Source organism: Canis lupus, chromosome 15, assembly GCF_011100685.1.
Source record: "Canis lupus familiaris isolate Mischka breed German Shepherd chromosome 15, alternate assembly UU_Cfam_GSD_1.0, whole genome shotgun sequence".
NCBI lineage: Eukaryota > Metazoa > Chordata > Mammalia > Carnivora > Canidae > Canis > Canis lupus.
In genome coordinates this window covers 2,574,654-2,601,693 of record NC_049236.1, presented here as the reverse complement: position 1 = coordinate 2,601,693, position 27,040 = coordinate 2,574,654, and the positions used below count along the sequence as shown (strand labels likewise).

Here is a 27,040-nt window from a genome sequence, read left to right as displayed (position 1 = left end):
ATTTTTACCACACACGTGCACTCAATTTTTGGATGTACTTCTTTCCAGAGGATGCACTCTGGTACCCAGTCTGAAAAATTCTTCCAACCCACTTGTACCAACCCCATATCACTTCACTGACTTTCACTGGTCACATCCTCCCTTCCCTCCCCACCCAGCAGCAAGCACCCCCTACTCCATATATGTATGTCAGTAACACATTTCCTCATGGCAAAAGCATTTTACAAGTTGGATTACCCCCTGGATCCCGACTTTCTATATATATTCTTTTGCCATCTCTTAGACACCTTGTTATGGGCTGGATTGTGTCCCCCCAAGCCCTTGCCAAATTCATATGTTGAAACCCTAACCTCTAGTACCTCAGAACTAGACTGATTGAATATATTAATCACTTAAAGAAGTGATTAAGATAAAATGAGTCATTAGGGTATGCTCTAATCCAACCTGACTTACAAGAAGAGGAAATTAGGGCACACAGAGAGACACCAGGGACCTGTGAGCACATGGGAGGACACTGAGCGAGGCAGCCATTTGCAGCCAAGGAGTGAGGCCTCAGGAGAAACAAACTCTGCTGATGGAGGCAGGCCTGTCTAAGGATCCAGAGGGGTTCCTGCAGGACCAGCCAAGAGGGTCCTCGGCTCTGCACAGGACAGAAATCAAGCTCGAGCCAGGAGGAAGTGAGAGCAGAAGTTACTGAATAGTGTAAGTGACACAGTATAGTTGGCAGAGTGTCTGGGAGCCTCAGAAGAGGAGCGGGGAGTTTCTACGTTGTTTGGGGTTATGTGTTTATATTGGAAGGAGGTCCAGGATATGTGTGCCTTTAGGAATCCAAGTCTCATTAAAGGTGACTGTCAGGTGAACAATAGCTGTTATTCTAGAAATCACTGAAGACAGGGGGTATTGACGCCAGTGTTGACAGAAGGTTATTCAAAGCTAATGTCCTGGAGCTCAGATCCAGTTGTTCTTAGATGTTATCAGGTACATGGGGGCCTAGGACGAAACTCAGACGGTAGTAAATTTTCTTGCTTCCCCTCTGGAGTGGGAACATATAGCTTCCTCGGTTGACTCAGATGCAAGGTGAAATACAGAACATGAGGAAATGGGGCCTAGCAAAGCAACAGCAGAGATGGAGCCTTCCTAAAATGGATCCCCTTCGGGGAATCCCTGGGTGGCTCAGCGGTATAGCGCCTGTCCTCGCCCCAGGGAGTGATCCTTGAGACCTGGGATCGAGTCTCACATCAGGCTCCCTGCATGGAGCCTGCTTCTCCCTCTGCCTGTGTCTCTGCCTCTCTTTCTGTGTGTCTCATGAATAAATAAATAAAATCTTAAAAAAAAGTAAAATGAATCCCCTTCAGCTTCCCTATCTCTGCTGAGACCTGGATCCTGGACTTCCAGCCTTGAACTGGGAGAAAACAAATTTCTGTTGTTTAAAGCCACTCAGTCTGTGGCATTTTGTTGCGGTAGTCCTAGCAAACTAATGCACGCCTTTAAGAACATTAAAAATATAGATTTCAGACTTTTTTTTTTCTTTTTTCTGAGAGGGAGAGAGAGAGGGAGACAGAGGGAGTCTCAAGCAGGTTCCATGCCCGATGCTGCGCTGGATGTCACAGCCCTTAGATCATGACCTGAGCCGAAACCAAGAGTTGGATGCTTAGCTGACAGAGCCACCCAGGCGGCCGCAGACTTTATAGTTTTTTAATTTAATTGTTTTTGGAGGTGGGTTGATATAAATACATATCCCAGCCCCGCTATTATCAGAAAGATAAAGTCCTCATTATCCCGTTTCCACACGCTGCTCCCTCATAGCCCTCACCATCATGTGGGGTGACCTTTACCGGTCACCTGTTACCTATTAGGTTACTGCCTATTACATATATATATATATATATATATATATATTTTTTTTTTTTTGACTGTTAAGAAGAAAACCACTGGTTCAAAATGGGGCCACTCAGGCCAAGTCATTAAACCAGGGCTTAGTACGCAAGCTAACTGCAGCTCTAACCACCCCCAGGAATGTAGTCAACCAGGAATCTGGGGCTCTGGCACCGCTAAGCTCACATGTCACAGGGGCCTCCCCAGCCTCGAGAGGCAAACGAGGTAATCCACCCAACTGCACCTCCAGCTTTAACCCCTCAGACAAGGGGACCTCCCCTGGAACAATCTTTTTTTTTTTTTTTAAGATTTTATTTATTTATTCATGAGAGACACAGAGAGGAGAGAGAGAGGCCGAGACACAGGCAGAGGGAGAAGCAGGCTCCATGCAGGGAGCCCGACAGCCTCCAGGGTCACGCCCTGGGCTGGAGGCAGGTGCCACACCTCCGAGCCACCCAGGGGTCCCCAATCTTTTCTTCTGCTAATAACTTCCTCGCCCCACCCTCCGTCCTATAAAGCCCTTCTATTTCGTCGGTCGCTACCGCTCCCCTCGGCCTCCCAGGTGCGGCTACCCCATTCACGCACGGGCGGGGCCGGGCAGCCCTGCGGCCGCACTGGGTTGGGTCTCTCGTTCGACATCATCACCTATTCGGTTCCTCACGGGCGCGGATCCCAGGAGGCAGGGCCTTCCTGATCCCCGCCCCACGCTCCGAGCCAGCGGAGGCTGAACGACAGGTGGACCAGGCCGCTCCGGCGCCGGGTTTTCGGACGCGCCGGCTTCCCGGGAGGGGGCGGGGCCTCGGGGCGGGGCCTCGGGGCGGGGCCTCGGGCGGGCTGGGGGCGGGGCCTGCGGCGCGCGGAGCCGCCGGAAGAGGCGCGCGCCGGGGGGGGCCTGCGCGGCCGCGGGGGGCGGGGCGGGGGCGCGGGGCGACCCGGGCTGCGGCCCACGAGGCGGGGCGGCGCGGGGAGCGGGCGCGCGAGGGCGGCGGCGTGATGCGGGCCGGCGGTCGGCCTTAGGCCGGCTCCGCGGGGAACCGGGAGGAGCCGCGCGGCTGCGGCGGAGGCCGAGGTCGTGCGGGCTCCCGAAGGAAGGCTGCGGGGTCGCGGGGCGCCTGGAGGGTCGTGGGGAGCGGGGGCATGTGGTCTGCGGAGGCCGGGGGAGGACGAAACCCGCCGGCGCCCGGTCCCCCGAAGAGGCGGCGGGTGGCGCCGGAAGGCTCGGGAGCGAGCGCCCTCGCCGCCGCGTCGGATCGCAGCCGCGTGCGGGGCCGCGCTGGGCAGGCTGCGCGGGGGCTGCAGCCTGGGTCCCGGGAGCCCCGAGCCCGGCCGGCTGCCAAGTGATGCTTCGGAAGTGTCCCCGCTTTGGGTAACTGGACGTTTACTTTGGGTGCTGGGGGCAGGATGTGTCCCCGGGCAGCGGGGTGCCGGGTGCGGGGTGCGGCATGCGGCTCCTTTCTGTGCTCGGGCCGGGCGGGGGAGCCCCGAAGCTACCTACCCCCTCCTCACAAACTTCAAGAAGTTGGGCCGGCTCCCGTGCGCGGAGCCCGGACGTGCGTGGGGCCCGGCTGTGCTGGACCCGGTCGCTGCGGAGGCACCTGCTCCGGGGCCGGGGCCGGGGCCGGGGCCGGGGCCGGGGCCGGGGCCGCGGCGCGGGGGGCGGGGGTGTTGGTGGAATGACAGGATAGATTGGAGTTGTTTGCACATTTTTCCCGTTAGAAGCGGCTCTGCAGTCCTCCTGATACTCCGAGTCCTGTATTCCCTCCATCCGAACCAGTCCCCCTCCCAATTTTAACCTTTCTGAAGCCAAGAGGCATCTTAACAGGTTAAAAGGACTTGCCGGATGCCGGGCATCTGCGTGGGTGGGGACGCATCCATCGGGCGCTGTTTGATGCTGTGAAAATGCAGCGGTGTGATTATCCCATCACTTAGGACACTGGAACTTTACACTTCGATCTCCAGTTGTCTTTAAAAAAGCAGCTTTAAAAGATAATGCTGTGATGCAGCAGGACCGTAAAAAGGTTTATAGGAATATTTACTAAGGGTTTGCTGTCTGCCTGACGTGGTTCCAATTCCTGTCACAGCCTGGTAGAGTATTGTTATCCGCTTTGTAGGGGTGAAGAACCTGAAGCTCAGAGAGTCGCAGAGCCTTAGAGATTTTAAATACAGCTGTCGGGATTTTAACCCAAGCCGTCTGGTTGGAAAGCTTGGCCTCCTAACTCCGAAGTCTGTACCCAGGCCGAAGGTACTTGCAGCTTGCAAGGAGGGAAGTCAAGGCACGGTTTATGCTTGTTTGTAGATCTTTGGCTGTTTGTGTATGTGCGTTTGGAACTCGGGGACAGCCACATCCAAGGGCATTGATTGTACTTATCCCCACATTGATGCCAAATCTTTGTTTTTGGATCCTTTGCAGTTTAAAATTTATTCCTGCAAGCTCTGGAGTTCTTACTATGTGATTGGTGCTTCTGGTTCCCTCCTCTTCTGCCTTTTGCTCCCCAAGAAGAATACAGAGCATGCGCTCAGGCCTCCTCAGCTGGCTGCCTCCCCGGGAGGCAGTGCTTAATTTAAGAGTGAAATCAGTTTTTCGGAGTTGTTAAATTCATAGGAGCCCCCAGCTTCTGGTGACGTGGGGACACACCAATGTCCTGAGGGCAGGAGATTGTGCTCAGAGGAGTCGACACCTGTGAAGCCTCTCAGTACACATCTGGCAGTTCTCTCCTGAAGTGGACAGGCCCCATTGTGGGGGGGGGGCATCGTCATGCTGCAGCAGCTCCTCATCACCCTGCCCACGGAGGCCAGCGCGTGGGTGAAGTTGCACCATCCAGAGAAGGCCAAGGAGGGGGCGCCCCTGTGGGAGGACGTGACTAAGATGTTTGAAGGAGAAGGTGAGAATAGGCTGTTGAAGAATTCTTGCTTTGTGTGTGAAAACTTCATTTGGTGTGTATGCTTCATTGAGGTGGTCTCTTGGGGGGGAAATTGGGGAAAAGCCTTTGGGGTTCGTGCTTGTGGCTTTTGGGAGGGGGATAAGTATGAGAGGAAATGTTGGGCTGTGAGCTTGGGCTCCTTGCACCATGTGCGCCATGCTGCTGCCTTCTCTAGTCCTCAGATCCAGCGCACAACGGTGTCCCCACCAGTGGCTCCCAAGTATATGTGATTCACCGACAGTGGGCCTACAAGTTTCTGCCCCCTAAAGCCCTCCCAAGGTCTTCCTTCATAAGTTTTGGTCAGTTTGTCCCAAAGCCAGTGTTTTTCTCAAGGAGCAGTTCCTTTTTCCTGAGAGGAAGGAATGCCATGCTTGGTTACTCTCAATTTACAGGAGGTCAGTGGGAAGCGTGTCCAAGGTTACATATTACCTGGTGGTCTGGTCAGGACGGATAGATGGACAGAGGAATGTGTGTGTCTCATGTGGTCTCTTAGTTCATACCTTTAACGCTCTAAGTACAGCTGACATCTATTCTAGTTGCGTCGGGCAGGGACCTTGCTAAGCACGTAGACCAATGGAAAAATGAATAATGTTTTCCAGTGCTATTTATTAATTGATGGAGAGAGACACATACCCACATCAAAAGCCTAAGAAAATGCTATGATAAACTTCTTTTGGAAGACGAGACAAGAAACATCCTTCTGATTGCTTTTATTGGAGAAATTTTCACAAAGCAGATAGCATTGGATTGGGCCTTGTAAGATGTCTGAGTTTTTTTGTAGAAGATTTGGGGAAAGGACGCAGAATGTGCCTTGAGTGGTTCACAGAATGGAGAACATCCTAGTGTGAGGGCTAGGAGCATGGTCAGTGTCCGTGTAGGACGGATAAAGGCTGGTGGATGGCGGGAACTAATGCTGGGAAAGCATGCTTCAGGTGAGCGCCCTGAAGTGCGTGGGAAGTGTGTGGATTTTTCTTTCTTGCCAGAACCCTTTGAACGGAGCAGTGGCCCGCTAGATCTGTGCTTTTGGACCAGCGTTGACCATCGGGAAGTAGCAGTGCTCAAAGCAACGCACTGCAGACCCTCCTCATTAAGGAGGTCCCACTGCTCTGAGTTGCTCTAAGTGTCCCTTACTCCGAATGGTTCGAGAAGCCACGTTCAGCAGATCTGCAGGTGCTTTTTCTCTTTGGGAGATTTGGGGAGATGCAAACCTCATGACCCTTTTCCTTCTTCAGCTCTGCTCTCTCAGGATGCTAAGACCCAGGGAGAAAGTTCGAAGGATGGATTCACCTCTCGGTTGCCAGCAGCAGAATCCCAGGTGGGTTGCTTTCCTTTCATTTTCTTGACCTCCTGCTTGGTTTTTAAGGCTATAATTTGCCTTTTCTTGTCTTTCTTTTTTTTCCCCCTTTGGTGTGAGGGTGTGTTGGGGCTAACAGATCCATTAGAGGGAGCTCCATACAAGCTCCTTTTGTACAGACAACTGGGCTACAGTGGTGGCCATTCCCCTACTCATAGTGGCTTGTTTGTGACCAACATCTAGATTGAACGCTGCACTAATTTCCATAGAGAAAGCAAAATAAGTGATAGAATTCTAGCGCCTAAAACCAAACAGATACCATGTGGAGTCAAAAGATGTACATCAATTTTTTTTTAAGTATTTCATACTCAAAAGCAAACTATGTTGAGGAAGATGAAAGTTCTGAAATCCTTAAGTGCTGTACACATATCGCTGGTGAACTTCCTAGGGTGACCGTCAGTATAATATTGGGAGCAGAGGTCACACTGCACCCAGAGAAGTAAGTGGGGAAGCAATGGTCTGTCCACACAGCACACGTTAGACAGGATGGGCAGTTATAATGGGGTGTCCTCACTGCTGGCTGGAAGCATAGAAGCCAGAGGAAAATTGCAGGATGAGTGACAAAGGAGGACTATTAAAGATGAGATATTATTCGGTGACAGAAGAGTTTTAAGTGAAAAGAACTTGGGTTCTGAGATTAGATGGTATAGGATTTGAACACATCTCTTGTATTTACTTACTCGGTGATGGGGGCAATTTTCTTTAGCTGTTTACAATCCTGATATCCTTGGCTGGTTCAGATGCTCATTTTAGGATTGAAATGCATTTCAGAATTATTTGGTAATAAGAAAGAAGTTATAATAGTCTAATTAAAGTTACCTCTACAACTCCTAACTGGGAAATGAACAAGGGGTGGTGGAAAGGGAGGTGGGTGGGGGAGTGGAGGCGACTGGGTGACGGGCACTGAGGGGGGGCACTTGATGGGATGAGCACTGGGTGTTATGGTATATGTTGGCAAATTGAACTCCAATAAAAAAATTAAAAATAAAAAATAAATAAAGTTACCTCTACATTGCACTTATCTGGAATTCCTGGCTTCTTGACATTTATCAAAAACTGCTGGGATTTTTAGCACTAGGAAAAGATTAATTTTCTTTAAATTGAGGTACAATTTACCTATAGGAAAATACACTTAAGAAAGTATATAGTTGGGCAGCCCCGGTGGTGCAGCGGTTTAGCGCCGCCTGCAGCCCGGAGCGTGATCCTGGAGACCCGGGATCAAGTCCCACATTGGGCTCCCTGCATGGAGCCTGCTTCTCCCTCTGCCTGTGTCTCTGCCTCTCTCTCTAGCTGTGTCTCTATGAATAAATAAATAAAATCTTTTTTAAAAAAAGAAAGTATATAGTTTTATTTTGGCATGTGTATACACCATGTAACCAAAATATAGATCATTTCCACCATCTCAGAAAGTTCCCTCATCCCCCTTTCCAGTCAAAACTTTGCTTCGTTCCCAGTAGAGAGGACCTGGGACCTCTGTGTTATTTCTTTTTTTTTTCTTTTTTTAAGATTTTATTTATTTATTCAAGAAAGAGAGAGGGGGGGGCAGAAGAGACACAGGCAGAGGGAGAAGCAGGCTCCATGCAGGGAGCCCGACGTGGGACTCGATCCTGGGACTCCAGGATCACACCCTGGGCGGAAGGCAGACACCCAACCGCTGAGCCACCCAGGCATCCCCTCTGTGTTATTTCTTAACAACTGTGAGTCAATCGGAGAAGAACAAACATTATGTGTTCTCATTCATTTGGGAAATATAAATAATAGTGAAAGGGAATAGAAGGGAAGGGAGAAGAAATGGGTAGGAAATATCAGAAAGGGAGACAGAACATAAAGACTCCTAACTCTGGGAAACGAACTGGGGGTGGTGGAAGGGGAGGAGGGCGGGGGGTAGGGGTGAATGGGTGATGGGCACTGAGGGGGGCACTTGCCGGGATGAGCACTGGGTGTTATTCTGTATGTTCGCAAATTGAACACCAATAAAAAATAAATTTATTATTAAAAAAATAAAAAAAATAAAGGCAAGAATGTTTCCAAGCAAAACAAACAAACAAACAAACAACTGCTTGGGGATCTATAATGATCTCAAAATAAAAAGGTTTTAAAGAGAATTTATATTCTGCAGTTGAAACCAAATGTCCATTAGTTTCAGTTGGCTGATAGGTTGTTCAAATCTGTATCCCTGATGCATCTTTGTCACTTGTATCAATTACTGAGAAAAGAGTCTTCAAATCTTCATCTCTCTCTCCCTTCAGTCCTGTCAATTCTGCTTTATTTTGAATTCTGTTAGATGTGTTCATGGGTAGGATTGTTGTCTTGATGAACCAACTGTTTATGGGTCTTCCTTATGACTGGTAATATTCTTTCTGCTAAGTCCACTTTGTCTGATTTACTGTAGTTCCTCCAGTATTTTTATTAGTTCTTGTTCGTATGGCATGGCTTTTTCAGTTCTTATCTGTGTCTCTACATTTAAAGTCTGACCTTACATACAGCAGTTCTTGCGTGTTTCGTGCATTTGCAGTTACCATAATCGTTGACACAGTGGGATTAAGTGTGTGGTCTGGTTCTTTGTCTGCTGTTCACCCATCTTTGTTTCTTTGATCCTCTTCTGCTTCCTCATGGATTGCTTAGTTTTTTAGTATTCCACTTCATGTCCTCTGATGACTTTTTTAGCTGTACTTGTGATTCTCTTTTAGTGGTTGTTCTGGCCATTGTAATACACGTTTTTAACATAGTTGAAATAATATTGAATTAATATTACACTGTTGAATAAATATTATACAGTCAAATTAATACTATACTGTTGAGTTGAATTAATACTAATACTATACTTTTAGATTAATTATTACACTGTTGAATTAATATGAGACTGTTTCACATATGGCATGAAAGCCTCATAATTCCATTTACTCTTTTCCATTCTTTGTATATTGTTATACGTTTCACTTTACATGTTAGAAACCCCACAGTACATTGTTCTTATATTTATTTTTTAATTTTTATAAAAGATTTATTTATTTATTTATTTATTTATTTATTTATTTGAGAGAGAGAGCACACACATGCAAAAGTGGAGGGATGAGGTGAGGGAGAGAGAGAATCTCAAGCAAGTTCCCCACTGAGAGCACACTCCCCTCTTTTTTTTTTTTAAATAGTAAATTGTTTTTAAGAAATTAGGAAAAGAAGAGGTGTCCTGGGTGTCTCAGTAGATTAAGCATCTGCCTTTAGCTTAGGTCATGATCTTAGGTCCCAGGAGGAGCCCCATGTGGTGCTCTCTGCTTAGTGGAGAGTTGGCTTCTCCCTCTCCCTCTGCGCTTCCCCCTGCTTTTGCTTGCTCTCTCTCTCTCTCTCTCTCTCAAATAGATAATTTTTTAAAAAAAAGAAATTAAGAAGAAGAAAGAGACCAAGTCTCTTCAGATTCTATGTAATTACCAATAGAAGCACTCTTCATTCCTTCTTTTATTTTCAAATTTCTAACTGGCATCATTTCCCTTCATCCATAGGAATGTTTAGCATTTCTGTAACGTGGCTGTTCTGATGCATCCTCACAGCTTTTGCTGACCTAAGATGTCTTTCTTGTCTTCCTACCTGAGGATCTTTTGCTGGATATAGAACTCTGGGATGACTTTTTTTCGTTTAAGCACTTTAAAAGTGTTCCATGATTATTTAGCCTGTATGGTTTCAGCTGTTAGTATTCTTTCCCTCTAGGTGACATGCGTTTGTTTGTTTATACCAACCTTTCTTGTTTTTTTTTGTTCCTCCTTTCCTACCTTCTGGCTACCTTCATGATCTTCCCTTTTGTCTTTGCTCTTCCTCAGTTTTACTACAATGTGCATAGGGATGATTTTCTTTGAATTTACTTTTTTGGGGGTTTGCTAAGCTTCTTGTATCTGTGGCTTGACTTTTCTTTTTCATCAAATTTGGAAAACTTTCCACCTTTATTTCTTAATTTTTTTTCAGCCCATTCTTTTATCTCCTTCTGAGATTCTAATTATATGTATATTAAACCACTTGGTATTCTCCTAGAGTTTTGTGGGGTTTTTTTTTTTAAATCTTTTTGGTGCTTCAGTTTGAATAATATCTATTCAATTAATACCTGTCTTAGGTTTCATGGATCTCATCTTTGTCAGGGTTCAATCTGCCTCTAAGTGTGTTCAGTGGATTTTTCAGGTATTATAATTCTCATTTGTAGAATTTTCATTTAGTTCTTTAGCATTTCTCTCTCTGTCCTCAATTACTCCCTATTCTATCCCTTTTTTTTTTTTTTTTTTTTTTAATGAGAGAGCAAGTGGGGCCAGGATGGGGCAGAGGGAGAGAATCTCAAGCAGGCTCCACGCCCAGCAGCTCAATCTCACAACTCTGAAATCATGACATGAGCCAAAATCAAGAGTCAGACACTTAACCAACTGAACCACCCCAGGGCATCCCTCTGTCCATACTTTATGGTACATTTTTTAAACATACGTTTAAATAATTTCTTTAAACTTCTTGTCTGCTAATTCCAATGACTTGGTCACCTATGAGTTTCCTTCTATTGATTTGTATTTTCTTGTATCAGATTTTCCTTCTCCTTCACATGTATGACAATTTTTTATAGTAGTTCAGATATTGGGTATTAAAGAACAGTAGGGGATGAAATATAGTTTGTTTAGTTCTGTTTATTTCCAGGAGACTAAGCCCTTTCCTCTGTCTGGTGGTTAAGGTGAGGCACTGATTATTCATATTCCCCCTACAGCTGTGACTGAGCTCTGGCTGAGATACAGCTTTTATTTGATTGAATTCACTTCTGATGAAGCCAACTACAAAAGCCCACGCTACCACAGCTAGGGGGCTGATCTTTTTCAGCTCTTCAAGTATTGAGCTAGGCTGCGGTTACACCACAGTTCCAGTTTTGTCATCTTTGCATTAAATTCTAGTGGGGCCCCAAAATTTAAGTTCAGCAGGAATGCATTGGTTGTGACAATAAATGCTTAAAGCCTTTCCCCTCCCCCCCCCCCGATATCATCTCCTACTCTTCTTTCACCACCCTCTACCAGTGATGCTGTTCAGTCTCCTGTTCCTTAGACAAGCCAAGGATGCTCTCCTTTATTTTTATTTTTTTATAAATTTATTTTTTATTGGTGTTCAATTTGCCAACATATAGAATAACACCCAGTGCTCATCCCATCAAGTGCCCCCCTCAGTGCCCATCACCCAGTCACCCCCACCCCCAACCACCTCTCTTTCTACCACCTCTAGTTCGTTTCCCAGAGTTAGGAGTCTCTCATGTCTGTCTCCTTTCTGATATTTCCCACTCATTTTTTCTCCTTTCCCCTTTATTCCCTTTCACTATTTTTTATGTTCCCCAAATGAATGAGACCATAATATGTTTGTCCTTCTCCAATTGACTTATTTCACTCAGCATAATACCCTCCAGTTCCATCCACGTCGAAGCAAATGGTGGGTATTTGTTGTTTCTAATGGGATGCTCTCCTTTAGGTTCTTTGTACCTGCTTGGAATGCCCTCCCTTCAGGTTTCCACATAGTTCTTCCTCACTGAATTCATGTGTCTGGTCACATATCACCTTTTCCCCACCACCCTGCATAAAAGATTCCCCTCTACCCTCACTGTGATTCTCCACCTTCCTCCCTTATTCTGCTTTATTTTTTTCTTTTTTTTTTTTTTTTATTTGTTTTTAAGGTATTTATTTATTTATTTATGATAGTCACAGAGAGAGAGAGAGGCAGAGACACAGGCAGAGGGAGAAGCAGGCTCCATGCACCGGGAGCCCGATGTGGGATTCGATCCCGGGTCTCCAGGATCGCGCCCTGGGCCAAAGGCAGGCGCCAAACCGCTGCGCCATCCAGGGATCCCTGCTTTATTTTTTTCTAAGGCACATAGGACCATCTGATTTTCTAAATATTTATTTATGGTTATCTCTAGAGGATCTTCAAACACATCCAAAGGAGGATCCCAGTAAAACTAGTTTAGAATCTTCTCTCAGACCTTGGAATACTGTTAGAACTCCTTGGACCTTGATGGAAGTGGTCTCTTGTCTGAAAAGGAATATATTCAATATTCTAGGAACTGTTAACCTTCAAGGATGTATCTGTGGACTTCACCCAGGAAGAATGGGGACAACTGTCCCTTGCTCACCGGAATCTATACCGGGAGGTGATGCTGGAGAACTATGGGAACCTGGTCTCAGTGGGTAAGGATGGGCAAAACATTGACCCAGAAAACCTGAGAGTCATTATTTTTAAATTATTAAATGTTGTGGATCCCCTGGAGCTTGGCCTTGGGTTCTGTATCAGAAATGTCGCATTCCTTGGGGGAACAGCTTTACTTGGTAGAGCTAGAGTAGAAACATTCTGTGGTGCCCCTTTCCATCTGAAGAGACCCTGAATACCAGAGGATAGAAATTCTGGGGATGGTTCTTAGAACTCAGCATAACATTCATGTTTTGGTTTTTTGTTGTTGTTGTTTGTTTTTGTTTTTTTACTTTATAAGCAGGATATCAGCTTTCCAAACCTAGTGTGATATCCCAGTTGGAGAAAGGACAAGAACCATGGATGACAGAGAAAAAGGGCCCAGGAGATCCCAGTCCAGGTGAGACAAAGACAGATAGTACATTTTAATATGTAGGCTGGAGGATCCCTGGGTGGCGCAGCAGTTTGGCGCCTGCCTTTGGCCCAGGGCGCCATCACGGAGACCCGGGATCGAATCCCACATCGGGCTCCTGGTGCATGGAGCCTGCTTCTCCCTCTGCCTGTGTCTCTGCCTCTCTCTCTCTTTCTCTGTGTGACTATCATAAATAAATAAAAATTTAAAAAAATAATATGTAGGCTGGAGTCCCTGAAGTCTTCCCACAGCCCCTGGACAGGACATGCACCACACTTGACTTTACCCCCTCCCTCTGTCACCTCTTTCCTTCATCTGACCTTGTGAAGGTCTCTCCACAGTTGGAGGGAAGGGGCTCTTGTCTTCATTAAAGCTAAACTTGACTTCCCTCTTTTCTTCAGTATCCTGAACTCTGAAATGAAAGCTCCTTTCTCTAAGCAGTCAGATATACATGGCCTTTCCTCACAGAAAACACATCTCTCTTCAGAACTGACTGCCTTCGACAGATCTTTAATTTTCTGTCTTGCGTTCTATTTCCACTTTTCACCAACTTCCATTTCACAATTTCAGCTTTGATTCTCACTCTTTTTTTTTTTTAAAGATTTTATTTATTTGAAAGAGAGAGTGCACAAGTGGAGGGGAAAGACCGAGAGAGGGAGAAGAAAGACCTGCTCCCTCCTCAGCAGGGAGCCCAACATGGGGCTCAATCCCAGGACCCCAGGATCCTGAGCCGATGCAGATGCTTAACTGCTTGAGCCACACAGGCGCCCTGATTCTCACTCTTTTAAACTCATGTATCTGTTGAATTTTTTTGTAACAACTGCTATATGAAAATTCTTGCAAGAGAAATTGCCACATGATACCTTCTGCCCAAATTCAGTGGTCTTTAATCAACCATCTCCTTAGACTTTGCTTTACCATGAAATATTTTAGGTGTTCACTAAGGCATAGAGAACATTGTAACAAGCTTCTATGTAGCTTCCACCTAGACTAAGAAAAAAGAATTGAGGCCCTGCAGTTACCTTCCTACCTTTTGAAATAACCAACTCTTCAGTTTAAATATTGTCATTTTCACATGTGTCTTCATACTTTTATTACATGTGTATATCCTAAAACAATATATAGTATTGTTTTGCATGTTGTCATTCTTTATATAAATGGTATATATACGTCTACTTTTTTCATTCAATGTGGTTGATACTGTTCTAGCTCTTTTATTTCATTTATTTCCCTTGAATTAATAAACCACAATTTATCAATTTTCCTATTAATATACATTTATATTGTTTCTAAAATTGGGGGTTACCAAAATGCAGTGTCTTCCTATGTATGTCTTCTTGTGTACATATGCAAGTATTTTTGAGATGTTTGGTGGGAAAAAAATTGTTGGGTCGTGGTGTATATGCACCTTCATTTTGCTTGAGATTACCAACTTGCTCTACAGAGCAGTTGCACCAATTTGTACTCTCATCAGCAAGCCATAAGTTTCCAGAGCTCAGCATCTTTGTCAACACTTGGCTTTGTCAAACTTCAAAATTACTGTAGGGGCACCTGGGTGGCTTAGTTGGTTGAGCATCTAACTCTTGATTTCAGCTCAGGTCAGGATCTCAGGTTCATGGAATTGAGCCCCATGCTGGGCTTGATGCTCAGCATAGAGTCTGCTCCAGATTCCTTCTCTTCCTCTGTGACCCCCCAAGATAAATAAATTTTAAAAATCTTTTTAAAAATAAAATTATTATAAATTTTTAGGTGAATATGGTACTTTGTCTTTCATTTTCCCGATTACTAGCAAAAGGAGCATACTCTTCATGTTTATTGACCAGAGTTCCCTGATGTAAAGTACCTGTTTGTATCCTTTGTCAATTGTTCTATTATCTTTTTTCTTGATATATAGAAAAGTTATATGTAATATATATTATCTTATATTTTTAAAATTTGGTTTTTCGTATTTAGAGTTAATTGACCTGGAATTATTGTATATGTAGTGTGATGTGAGGATCTCCCCACATGGATAATCAGTCCAGGAACCATTTAATAGTGAATGCCACACTGTTACCTGTCAAGTTTCCTTATATATTGGGTCTGTTCTAGGCACTCTTCTGTTCTTCGATTCTATCCCTACTCTAATGCCACACTGTCTTAATTACTATTATTTAATAATGAAACTGAATATCTGGTAGAGGTAGTTCTCCCGCTTTGTTCTTCAGAATTGCCCTGGTTATTTTTTTTAAGATTCATTTATTTATGTGCATGTTGACCATGTCTATGTCTTCCTCTGTGAGATTTCTCTTCATGTCTTTTGCTTATTTGAGAGAGAGAGAGAGCGCGTGCGCACACAAACAATGGTGGAGGGAGGCAGAGGAAGAGGGAGAAGCAGGCTCCCCAGTGAGCAGGGGACCTAATGTGGGACTCTATAATAGAATCCCAGGGTCTACGACCTGACCCAAAGGTAGATGCTTAACCAACTGAGCCACCTCGGTGCCCCATCTTGGTTTATTCTTAGCCTCCATACAAAGTATATAATGATGCACTAGATTTCACACACACATGTGTGTACACATGCAAATACTCTAGTGTATTTTGATTGGAATAAAATTGAATTTGTAGATCAACTTTGGGGGGAATTAACATTATGATATTGAGTTTTATTATCCGGAAACATGGTATATTGCTCCATTTATTGATATTTCCTAACTTTTAAAAATAAAGCTTCAGAATTTTCCCTATAAAGGTCTTGTACATATTATATCTCTTGTTAGATTTATTTATCTTGAAGACCTTATATTTTGTTATTGTAGATGGTATATATTTTTGAATTATGTTTTCTGTTATTGATATGTAATGGCACAGTTGATTTTACATATTGATCTTATAGCTAGTGACCTTGCTTTTGCCCCATTATTAATTCCAATAATTGGTTATATATTCTCCTGGATTTTTTCTTTTTTTCTTTTTTAAAGATTTTATTTATTTATTCATGAGAGACACAAAGAGAGAGAGGCAGAGACACAGGCAGAGGGAGAAGCAGGCTCCATGCAGGGAGCCTGATGCAGGACTCAATCCCGGGACTCCAGGATCATGCCCTGGGCCAAAGGCAGGCGCTAAACCACTGAGCCACCCAGGGATCCCCCTCTTGGATTTTTTCTTTTTAAACTTATAATAATGAAAATAATAAAAGCTACCATGATTTTCATCTAGATGATCCAGTCCCTTTAAATAATAATAACAGTTTGATTTTAGTAAAATGTTTAGTTTTATGGAATAACAAAAACTCCCAACTTGATTCCAAAGTTAAATCTCCTCTTCTTCAGTAGTTTGGTCCTTCTTCAGGCTTTGATACTGAATTGGGGAAGGGGCCATAGATGGCTTCTCTCTTTCCCTGTCGTCTTCTCTTCCCGCTCACATATTCAGGAGTAGAATCAGAAGTCTATAGAACATAGACTCTATTATTGCCTTTAGTCATTAAGAATCTGGAAGTACTAATGATCCTTTTGTGTTGACCAGAAAATCTTATTAGAAGTTATACCTTTCAGGCTATAGTTCTATCAGTTGAAATATAGGTAATGGATACAACAAATTATCAAGTAAAAAAGCCAGTCAGAATTTTAAAGGTTAAAAGATATTTTCAGGGGCACTTGGGTGGCTCAATCAGTTAAGTGTTCATCCCTTGAATTTGGCTTAGGTCATGATCTCAGGGTTGTGAGATTGAGCCCCAGTGAGCATGGAACATTCTTAAGATTCTTTCTCCTCTTTCTCTCCTATTCACCCCCTCAAGAAAAAAGATATTTTCATACAACATAGTAATAATAGCAACATAGTATGGTTTCTTACAAGTCTCCTTTCTAGAGACAGATTAATAACCACAGAAAATAGAACAATGTAGATATTAATACAAGTTTCAATAAAAGCTTAATGTTCTTATGAAAGTTCTTAGTTCAGACCTTATTTTTTGAACAAGCATCTCCTGCTGGTGTGGGGAGAGGGATATCTTTTTATCTTTCTGAGATTGTTTTCCAAAAGTAGTTGTCAATTTAAAAAGACATTCATAAGACATAGCTCTGAAATGTCATTGTTTAGTATTAGAAAGAACAAACAGGTCTAAAGGGCTCAAATTTTACTCTCTATATAAAATCATACCTTTTCCTTATTTACTGTTTCTTAGCTTTTAACATTTTCTCTTTTGTAAGAATATAGTATATGATAGGTAAACAAAAAATGTTAATTGACTTATCAGTAAGGCTTCTAGGCAATAGTAGGTTTTTTGGGGAGTCAAAAGTTGTACATGGGTTTTTGTACTGTGTTGGGGTTGGTATCCCAAACCCCATGTTGTTCAAGAGTCAACTGTAATCAAAATCTTGTGCTTTATATGTATAGTTCTCTAAATTTCTATTTCATACTCATTACAATAATTAATTTTTCAAAGCATAACGAATATGAGTTATTTGCATTTTTTCCAATTCTTCCAGACTTGAAGAATAAAACAGAAACCGATGCATCAACTGCAAAGAATGACATTTTCCAGGAACAGTTATATCATGGTATTATGATGGAAGGGTTCCTGAGAGATGATGTCATCTATTCCACATTGAGAAAAGTTTCTAAATATGATGGTGACTTAGAAAGGCACCCGGAAACCCATGGAAGAGATGTAAGGCAAGCCATCCTGACCCACAAGAAGAGTGGCCAAGAAACTAACAAATTTGGGGAAAATATTGTCAGTTCAAAAGTTATTGTAGAGCAGAGGCACCGCAAATGTGATACACCTAGACAGAGAAACAAATACAAATTAGACTTGATCAATCATCCAAGTTACATAAAAACAAAAACCTATGAATGTAATATATGTGAAAAAATCTTCAAACAACCCATTCATCTTACTGAACACATGAGAATTCACACTGGTGAAAAGCCTTTCAGGTGTAAGGAATGTGGAAGAGCCTTTAGTCAAAGCGCATCCCTTACTACACACCAGAGGATCCATACTGGCGAGAAACCCTTTGAATGTGAAGAATGTGGCAAAGCCTTCAGACATCGCTCATCTCTTAATCAGCATCATAGAACTCACACTGGAGAGAAACCCTATGTATGCAATAAATGTCAGAAAGCTTTCAGCCAGAACATTAGCTTGATCCAACACTTGAGAACTCATTCTGGAGAGAAACCCTTTACATGCAATGAATGTGGGAAAACCTTCCGACAGATTAGACATCTTAGTGAACATATAAGAATTCACACTGGGGAGAAGCCCTATGCATGCACTGCGTGTTGTAAAACCTTTAGTCATAGAGCGTATCTAACACATCACCAGAGAATCCATACTGGGGAGAGACCCTACAAATGTAAGGAGTGCGGGAAAGCCTTTAGGCAGAGGATACACCTTAGCAACCATAAAACTGTTCATACAGGAGTGAAAGCATATGAATGCAACCGCTGTGGAAAAGCCTACAGGCATGATTCATCCTTTAAGAAACATCAGAGACACCACACCGGAGAAAAACCTTATGAATGTAATGAATGTGGAAAAGCCTTCAGCTATAATTCATCACTTAGTCGACACCATGAGATACACAGGAGGAATGCCTTTCAAAATAACATGTAAAAATAGATTATTCAACATGAGAGCAAGAGCTAACTCTAAATCAGTGACTCTGTGCTTTTTAATTACATGATTCTAAATTTGAGGAATTGATATCATGATGCCAGCTTTTAATTTTGTCCATTGTGTAAATAAATAGTACATTGACTCCTGTAGATAACTACTATCTACTAACATCTCCATACAAAGTACTTAATCAAGAATAAAGGATGTTATGTTCCTTCAAATTAAATCCAGCATTATGGAAAATGCACATGTAATTGTTATCTTTCTGATTTCATGTGGAATAATTATTCACGTGCATTCACTGATTTATAGACAACGATTGGGAAGAACTGTTGAAAATATCACCACCCCTATTTTTTAAGTAAATTTTTATTTTTTTTAATGGGGAAACTTAAGAATCATGTAAAACTCAAAAGGCATAGACAGTTGTGTAAGTGAAAATCCTTTTCTTATATCCTCCACCATCAAATTTTTTATAGAGGGAATCACTTTTTATAACTAATTATTTTGTGCACCTGTCCAGAGATTTTTCTATTTGTATCCAAAAGAATACAAATGATGCAAATGCAGACTTTTTCTTTTTAAGCATAAATGACAACATTTTGTAAACACCTCTGCACATTACTTTTGTAAACACCTCTGCACATTACTTTTATTAATTAACCATGTATCATGAAGGTCATTACATATTAGTAGACAAAGTGCCTACCCATTCTTTTTTTAACAACTGTGTAGTATTCTGTGGTTTGAATGTACTTTAGTTTACTTAGCCACTTCACTATGGTCGGACTTTGGGATTTCCAGTCTTTTGTTGGAGTGAATAGTCTTAAACCTTGTCTTTATTTCTCACACTTGTAAGTATATATATATATATCTATGTAGGGTAAATTCTGAGAACTGGAATCTCTGTACTAGAGGGTATGTGCATTTGTATGATGGATATTGCCAGACTGGCTTTCATGCAGACATTGGACCAACTTATTTGCCTGCCAGCAAGATAGAGAACTGTAGGAGCCACCTGATGCTGAAGTATGTCCTGGACCAACTGCCCTTTCGATCATCAAAGAATTATCAGTTTGTCTCACTAACTTAGCGCAGAAGTACCAGCTGACCTGCATCCCCAAAAAGAGCGGTGCTTGCCATTCCTGGAGCCAGAGAGGAATCTGAATCTTCCTGAACAGCAGCCAGGCCCACCAAAATCTCAGCTGGAGGAGAAGGCCTTTTGCCATCAACTGCTCTAATGCCTGACTTCTGAGGCTGGAGCTTCTTGATCAATGAGAGTCCGTTTCCATCTGTCTTAGCAAGTAAAATCTTGGCTGTCGCCCCTCTGATGGAATGGAGGGACACTGACAGTTGAGTCAGGGTACTTAGGATAGCAGGGTGTGCCATGGATGATCAACTGCTTAGCATTTTATAGGATGGTTATGTTAGCAACTTATAGTTAACACACGTAGGAAGACAGAAAAGAGGTAGGGTGTGACTTTCTAATAAGCATTAATGAATGAATGAGAGCATTAATTAACATTGCTTATGTTGTGAAAGCTGAGCACCAAGATCAGGACCACATGGTTTTGTACATGTTCATTTTTCCAGCCTGGTAAACGTTTATTAAAGTTTTAGTGACTCTGAAATGTTAATGGATTTCCCCTCCTCTCCATCCCACAGCCACTACTCCAGTTGTAACCAAAGCCAGGCACCTAGATCCTCCGTTGTAGGTATTTTTTTAAATTTTTTAAATTTATCTATGATAGTCACAGAGAGAGAAAGAGAGAGAGGCAGAGACATAGGCAGAGGGAGAAGCAGGCTCCATGCACCGGGAGCCCGACGTGGGATTCGATCCCGGGTCTCCAGGATCGCGCCCTGGGCCAAAGGCAGGCGCCAAACCGCTGCGCCACCCAGGGATCCCCGTTGTAGGTATTACTTTATAGCTCCATCTCTCATTTTTCTCCTTCCTATGGGGGCTCAGACTAAACTCAGGAGATATTCTAACAGCGGACTGGAACTAGGACCTGAAGCACTTCAGAAAACCCAGGCAGCTTTCTCTCACCTTTTCTGCTTGTGTCTTTTTAAGCACCTTGCTGCAAATCAGAGTTACCATCAGCTCCAGATTTTACATACATTGTTTCCATCACCCAGGAAAAAAATGCTGTCTTTCCTTTCTTACTTCCAATCTTAAAATCCTAGAGAAGGTCTCTTATTGGCCCAAACAGGTCAAGTACCCAATTCTAAAGTCAATGGTAAGACTGAGAACTGTGGGAACCTTGTGGATGGTGTAAATGGGGTGGGGGGTGGGATGGCTGGAGGTGCAAGAGAGCAGAAAGAGTTACTGTTTATAGAATTCCAGATTCTAATTTGTTCTTCAACACTAGCTCATAGGATCAGAATTTTAGAACTGGAAAGGGTCTAGGAATTTACTTAATTAGAACTCCTCACTTTATAGATGAAGACACGGAGAGTCTCCTTTAATTACTCATGTCCTTTACTTGAGTTAATTTTTTGAGCATTTTTTCCTCCAGGTTTAGCTTAGCTTTCCAAATACTTGCCCTTAACGGCTATGCAAAGCTGTTCTTTGCCATTCTAACAGTTTTGTTTCTTAGATCTGCTACTGCTTCAGGAGGTCTCTAACTTTAGAGCCTGTCCATTGGTTTTGCCTGTTATTGCTGTTCATTCTGGTTATCTTACAGGCACTTCTTCCTCTGCTGATCGCATAAATGCTCTTCCCTGGGGCTGTGTCCTTAGGCACATTCTTTTTATCAAGCCATACATTTTGTCTAACTGGTTTTGTTAACATCTCAGCACTTTTTAAATCTCCACCTATGTCTTAGGAATCTCTCTTGAGCTCCAGAACATACTCAACATCCAACTGAATATCTCCATTTGGATATCCCATTGTCACCTCAAATTTGTCTAAAACTCAGGTCGCCTGGGTGGTTCAGCGGTTGAGTGTCTGCCTTCAGCTCAGGGCATGATCCCAGGGTCCTGGATCGAGTCCCACATTGGGCTCATTTGGGGGAGCCTGCTTCTCCCTCTGCCTCTTTCTCTCTCTGTCCCTCATGAATAAATTTTAGAAAAAGGTTGTCCAAAACTCAATCTTTTCAATAAAATCTGTACCCTCAATACAGTGGTACCACCCTCCATCCAATTCTCCAGTTTAAACTTTCCCCACTTCTCGTCCATCACCACCTTCAATCACTAAATCCTATATGATCTATTTGGATCTCTTCACTATCTTCCTCTTCATTCCATTGTCAGCTCTTTTGTTAGGCTGTTAGCACGTTCTAACGTCTTCATTAGGGTTCCAGTGGTTTTTCTATAATACAGACTCATCTTTTTTTTCCAAGTTTGGCATTAATCTGATTCTATTTCCTGTATAACTTTAAGTACCTAAAGATTTATTTCCACAGGCCTCAGAAAATGGGTAGAGGTTACGGGACAATCTCCTCCCACTAAAAAAGTTGCATATTTTGGTAAGTGTCCTAGAGAGAAAAACTGTAATTTACATCAGCAGTGCTGTGCGAGATTCTTACATAAGACCCAAGACCACGGGAACCCTGGGTGGCGCAGCAGTTTGGCGCCTGCCTTTGGCCCAGGGCGCGATCCTGGAGACCCGGGATCGAATCCCACGTCGGGCTCCCGGTGCATGGAGCCTGCTTCTCCCTCTGCCTGTGTCTCTGCCTCTCTCTCTCTCTCTCTGTTACTATCATAAATAAATAAAAATTAAAAAAAAAAAGACCCAAGACCAGGCTGCAGTGGAGACTTTAGTCCTTTGATCAGGTGCCCGGACAGAAACCAAAAGCAGTTGAGCATGACAGGGCAAAGGAGGCAGTGAAGGTGGAGAGGCATCTAGCATGGAAGGAGGAAGGAATTCCAGATTCCTCCTCGGAATGGTGGGTTTTCCTTTTCTTTTCTTGTCTAAGTTGTCTCTATAGGAAGGTGCTGGGCAGGGACCCACCCCAGTGAAAGGAAGGGGCCAAGACTCCTTTAACTGGCCTGGGTGCAGGGCACTGCCAGCAGCTGATACAGGAGAACCTGCACTCTCAGGTTCAGGCCCACCCAGGGTGGAATGCAGAATAAAACGAATGTTTAGAGGAAACCATGTTGCTTGGAATGCTAGATGGCCAAGCTTCAGCCTTTGGTCCAGTGCAACCCCTGCCTCACTGGTCAGCAGTGAAAAAATTAGTTTGGTTAGAAGAACAGCCTAGAATCACACCAGCCTCTGCTACCTTCATGCTCAGTGTTAGAAAAAGATGAACTGGGGGGTCCCTGGGTGGCTCAGTGTTTTAGCACCTGCCTTCAGCCCAGAGCGTGATCCTGGCACCCAGGGTCGAGTCCCACGTCGGGCTCCTTGCATGGAGCCTGCTTCTCCCTCTGCCTGTCTCTTTGCCTCTCTCTCTTCTCTCTCTCTCTTTCATGAATAAAATATTAAAAAGAAAAAGGTGAAGTTGTGTGAACATTCTGATTGATCTGTTAATCCCTGGGGACTGCTTTATTCTTCCCGAAAGACTGTTGGTCAAATAACCCCCAAAGGCTGAAAGCTAAAACACACAGTCCTGGTGTGCGGTTCCCTAAGAATGGACTGGGGGTGTGGTTGGGGTGATAGGGAAAAGCCGTACCTTCCTACAGAAGATCAGCTGACCTGCTCTCCTGCCCCAAATCTCAGCCTGAGGTATATTTCAGCGAAGGCAGGTAGCTGGGCTTCTCAGAGCAGAGAAACAGTTTGTTTGTTTGTTTATTTATTTATTTATTTATTTATAATTTTAATTTATTTATGATAGTCACACACACACACACACACACACACAGAGGCAGAGACACAGGCAGAGGGAGAAGCAGGCTCCATGCACCTGAAGCCTGACGTGAGATTCGATCCCGGGTCTCCAGGATCACGCCCTAGGCCAAAGGCAGGCGCTAAATCGCTGCGCCACCCAGGGATCCCTTATTTATTTTTTTAATCATTTTTTTAAAGATTTTTATTACGTGGGACTCGATCCAGGGTCTCCAGGATCACGCCCTGGGCTGCAGGCGGCGCTAAACCGCTGCGCCACCGGGGCTGCCCAAGAGAAGCAGTTTAAGAGCTGAAAGGAAATCTAGAAAAGAACTGTCCTGATACAGACTTATCCCATGGTGTGAGGGGGAGGGCAAAGAACCCAGTGGCACTTTGCTTATCCAGCAATTTCTGCCCATTCCATAGGATCTTGAACTGCTCAGGGACTGGGAATTCATTAAAGTCACTGCCTTCTGTAGGATTAAAGACAATCATCTCAGAAGATTTGGCACTGAGCTGTCTGGGTGGCTCGGTCAGTTAAGCATCTGCCTTCAGCTGGGGTCATGGTCCCAGGGTCCTGGGATTGAGCTCTGCATCAAGCTCCCTGCAGCAGGGAGACTGCTTCTCCATCTGCCCACCCTCCTGCGCTTGTGCACTCTGTCCCTCTCTACTTTTCTCAAATAAAATCTTTAAAACAAAGATTTGACACTATCTTGCAATCCAGGGAATTCTTGCTCAGGTAAACGTGTCAGCCATCTGTTTTGCTGATGGAAATCGTTGGCACTTTACCCACTACTTGAACTTTGACATCCCTGCAATTGGTTACCTTCATGATGCCCACCATATCATTGAACACCAGACCGAGTTTCTTACAGTTACCTACTGTAATTGACTTAATTTTGTCCTTGATTTGCAATGTCATGTTGACACACTTGGATATGTAAGCCACATGTTTCAGCTCTGTGTCATCATCAATCACTAGGTTAGAAACATGCTCCCGATTTCTCACTCTCCACTTCTTGCCCTCCAGTTCAGGTACAGCCAGATCCTTCTGAGTGGTTGGCTTAGGGGATGGGCTGACTCCTGGTTTAGGTGCAGAGAATGGCTTGGGGTCGCTTCGTACTGGACCACTCTGGGCCTTCAGGGCGGGGTTCTTGTGAGTCTTCACGTCATCAGATACATGTTTCAGGGCATGTGTGATGCTCTTCCCCTGGTTAATTTATGCAACAGTGCTGGGAAGCAGGCCCATCTGAGCCTGAACAGGTGGCTGTGGGGTGCGGGGGCGCTGCTGGAGGGAGGAAGAGGACCTAATCCAGCAGAGGGTCCAGATGGCAATCCACCAAGTTCTGCCACAGACTCTGTTTTGGTCTAGGCCAGTCCAGTGGTATAGAACTCAATGTAAGCCTGTAGCTCAGTCCATATACTCAAGTAAGCTTTGACCCAGTCCCCGTGCTTCTTATCAACATCTGTCTCCTTGAGGACTCAATCTGTATAAAACATGGCAACATTGTTCCTTTCTTTCACACAGGGACCAGGCTTGGGAGCCACAGTCACCCAACCCAGGGCCTGGATACTATCGCTGACAGCTGACAGGTGATTGAACAACTTGCTGCTTCTGTTCATCCTCTGGAAGGTTATCACTTCTTGGATCTGCTCTGAGATGGGTGCCAACAAGTCAGAAAGCTTACTGCCTGCTGGCTGCTGGCACTGAGAGGCTGCAAACAAGAGAGCTTGCTCCAACTTCAGACCCGTGTGGACCACCTCCGCATGTTACTACACCATCTCCTCCAACCTCTTCACTGATCTTCAGGTACTCTGCTCCAGGACTGGCAAGTGGTAAGTCAAAGGCTTGCACATATGGAGCTGCTCCTGCTTTTGGGGCGCTGTCTCCATACCCACAGTGCATGTCAGAGGCATGGGATACTGCCTCCAGGCGGCCCACTGCCCTCTCCAATCTTTCCACCAGCTTTTGCATGTCGGCCATAATGTGCCACCTGCTCAGAGCTCCGCCTCACCCCTGGAGTTGGACTCATGTCTCTACCCTCTCCACTGTTGCTAGAGTGATCATTCCAAAACACGTATTTAATCAAACTTAATCTAATTAATTGAATCACATTGCTTAAAACCCCTCAATGGGTTCTCATAACTTGAAGATAAACTTCACCTTCTGTATTCTTCTTTTTTTTTTTGTATTCTTCTTAATACAGAACACTTGGCACAGAGCATTACTTATTTTTCTGGCAATGGCTCCCAAACTTCCCCTCAAGCATATTTTGCTCCAGTCATAAAGATCTTATAGTCTTATAAATATACCATACTATTGCATGGTTTCTGGTCTTCAATTGTGCTACTTTTCTTCTTTCTGTCTAGTTTCTTTTTTAAAAACAAGTTAAAAAAAAAGATTTTGTTTATTTATTCATAGAGACACAGAGAGAGGGGCAGAGACACAGGCAGAGGGAGAAGAAGCAGGCTCCATGCAGGGAGCCCGACGCGGAACTCGATCCAAGGACCCCAGGATCACACCCTGAGCCAAAGGCAGACGTTCAACCGCTGAGCCACCCAGGTGCCCCTCTGCCTAATTTCTTTGTTCAGTTAGCTCCTACTTATCCTCTCAGATTAAATCTGAGTCACGTCATCAGGGAATACTACACACAATTTATGCCTTCTTGGATGAACACTTGACTTTTTGGCTGAATTTACCAAATATAGAGATAGGTCTTAACTCACAGGATTTTTAAAATCAAAGACTGACAACATGAGGTTGTAATTTTATATTATTCTGGGACCGGTGTGTAAGACTATGGTGTCAGTACAAATACAGTATTTTCTATTTTATTTTTAAAGAAATCTTTGCCTTACTTGATGGGATGAGCACTGGGTGTTATTCTATATGTTGGCAAATTGAACACCAATAAAAAATAAATTAAAAATTAAATAAATAAAAAAGAAATCTTTGCCTTTTTTGAAGTCCAAACAATAGCTCACGGTATCATATTCCAAAAGCTTTATAGTTTAGCTTTTCACATTTAGGACTTTAATACTCCTGGAATTGATTTTCGTGAAGAAGTAAGAGGTTTCAGGTTTCATTTCATATACTTTTTTTCATAAGGATACCCTATCATCACAGAGCCTTCACTGAAAAGACCATTTTTCTCCGTTACTATGCGATGGCACCTTGACCGTAAATCAAGTCTCCCATACGTGATAAAACTGTCAAGAAATGCAAGAAAAAATAAAAAAAAAGAAAAGGAAAAACAAAAAGAAATGCAAGGAAGAGACTGGGCAAGGTCAGGCTGGTGGTTTGCTCAGGAAGGGGGCACGGGAGGGTATTTGGAAGGGGCTTGCCACTTCTCTGTTTTTGATCTAACGATGACATATCTTTTCAATACTTAAATTTACCTTTATTTTCTTTTTTTTTCTATTTTTTTTAATTTTTATTTATTTATGATAGTCACAGAGAGAGAGAGAGAGAGAGAGAGAGAGAGGCAGAGACAGGCAGAGGGAGAAGCAGGCTCCATGCACCGGGAGCCCGACGTGGGATTCGATCCCGGGTCTCCAGGATCGCGCCCTGGGCCAAAGGCAGGCGCCAAACCGCTGCGCCACCCAGGGATCCCTACCTTTATTTTCTATGTCAGACTAGAGCTGTGTTATAACGGTTAAAAGACGGGCGCCAGCATCTTTGCAAAGGGAGTTCCTGGGTGTTCTCAGCCGGGAGGGCGGGCGCGAGGAGCAGAGGCGGCGCGGGGCCCCGGGGAGGCGAAGCCAAGGCCGCGGCACTGAACGGACAGCGGCCGGGGCACGGGGACACGGGAGACGCTCGGCGGCGGCCGGGAGCCCCGCCGCGGGGACAGCTTCCGGGTCAGGCCGCAGCGCGCTTCCGGCCCGACTGAAGCCACACGCACGGCTAGCGGCGCGCAGGGACCGTCGC

General features: G+C 44.1%; 1 protein-coding gene and 1 pseudogene across 7 annotated transcripts; one reads left to right on the top strand and one right to left on the bottom strand.

Moving 5' to 3' along the window:
- Window positions 1-3,102: 3,102 nt before the first annotated feature.
- ZFP69 (ZFP69 zinc finger protein) lies at window positions 3,103-19,978 on the top strand. 7 transcript variants are annotated; one of them, XM_038557748.1, is made up of 7 exons: window positions 3,103-3,241; window positions 3,987-4,117; window positions 4,286-4,757; window positions 6,029-6,111; window positions 12,209-12,335; window positions 12,635-12,733; window positions 17,212-19,978. In XM_038557748.1, the coding sequence occupies exons 3-7, from the start codon at window positions 4,631-4,633 to the stop codon at window positions 18,342-18,344; spliced, it is 1,569 nt and encodes a 522-aa protein (XP_038413676.1). In that variant the 5' UTR covers window positions 3,103-3,241; window positions 3,987-4,117; window positions 4,286-4,630; the 3' UTR covers window positions 18,345-19,978. The 7 variants fall into 7 exon arrangements, with proteins under 7 accessions (XP_038413676.1, XP_038413680.1, XP_038413678.1 ...); XM_038557746.1 differs by lacking the exon at window positions 3,103-3,241 and adding an exon at window positions 3,542-3,893; XM_038557749.1 differs by lacking the exon at window positions 3,103-3,241 and adding an exon at window positions 3,592-3,697.
- A 3,377-nt stretch (window positions 19,979-23,355) lies between these two features.
- On the bottom strand, window positions 23,356-25,525 carry LOC100685508 (annotated as a pseudogene).
- Between the last annotated feature and the right edge of the window lie 1,515 nt (window positions 25,526-27,040).

Coding starts and splice junctions, on each gene's coding strand:
- ZFP69 (XM_038557748.1), top strand. CDS start 4,631: ATGCTGCAGCAGCTCCTCATCACCCTGCCCACGGAGGCCAGCGCGTGG. Junction 12,336..12,634: donor TGGGAACCTGGTCTCAGTGG/GTAAGGATGGGC, acceptor TTACTTTATAAG/CAGGATATCAGCTTTCCAAA. Junction 12,734..17,211: donor CCCAGGAGATCCCAGTCCAG/GTGAGACAAAGA, acceptor CAATTCTTCCAG/ACTTGAAGAATAAAACAGAA.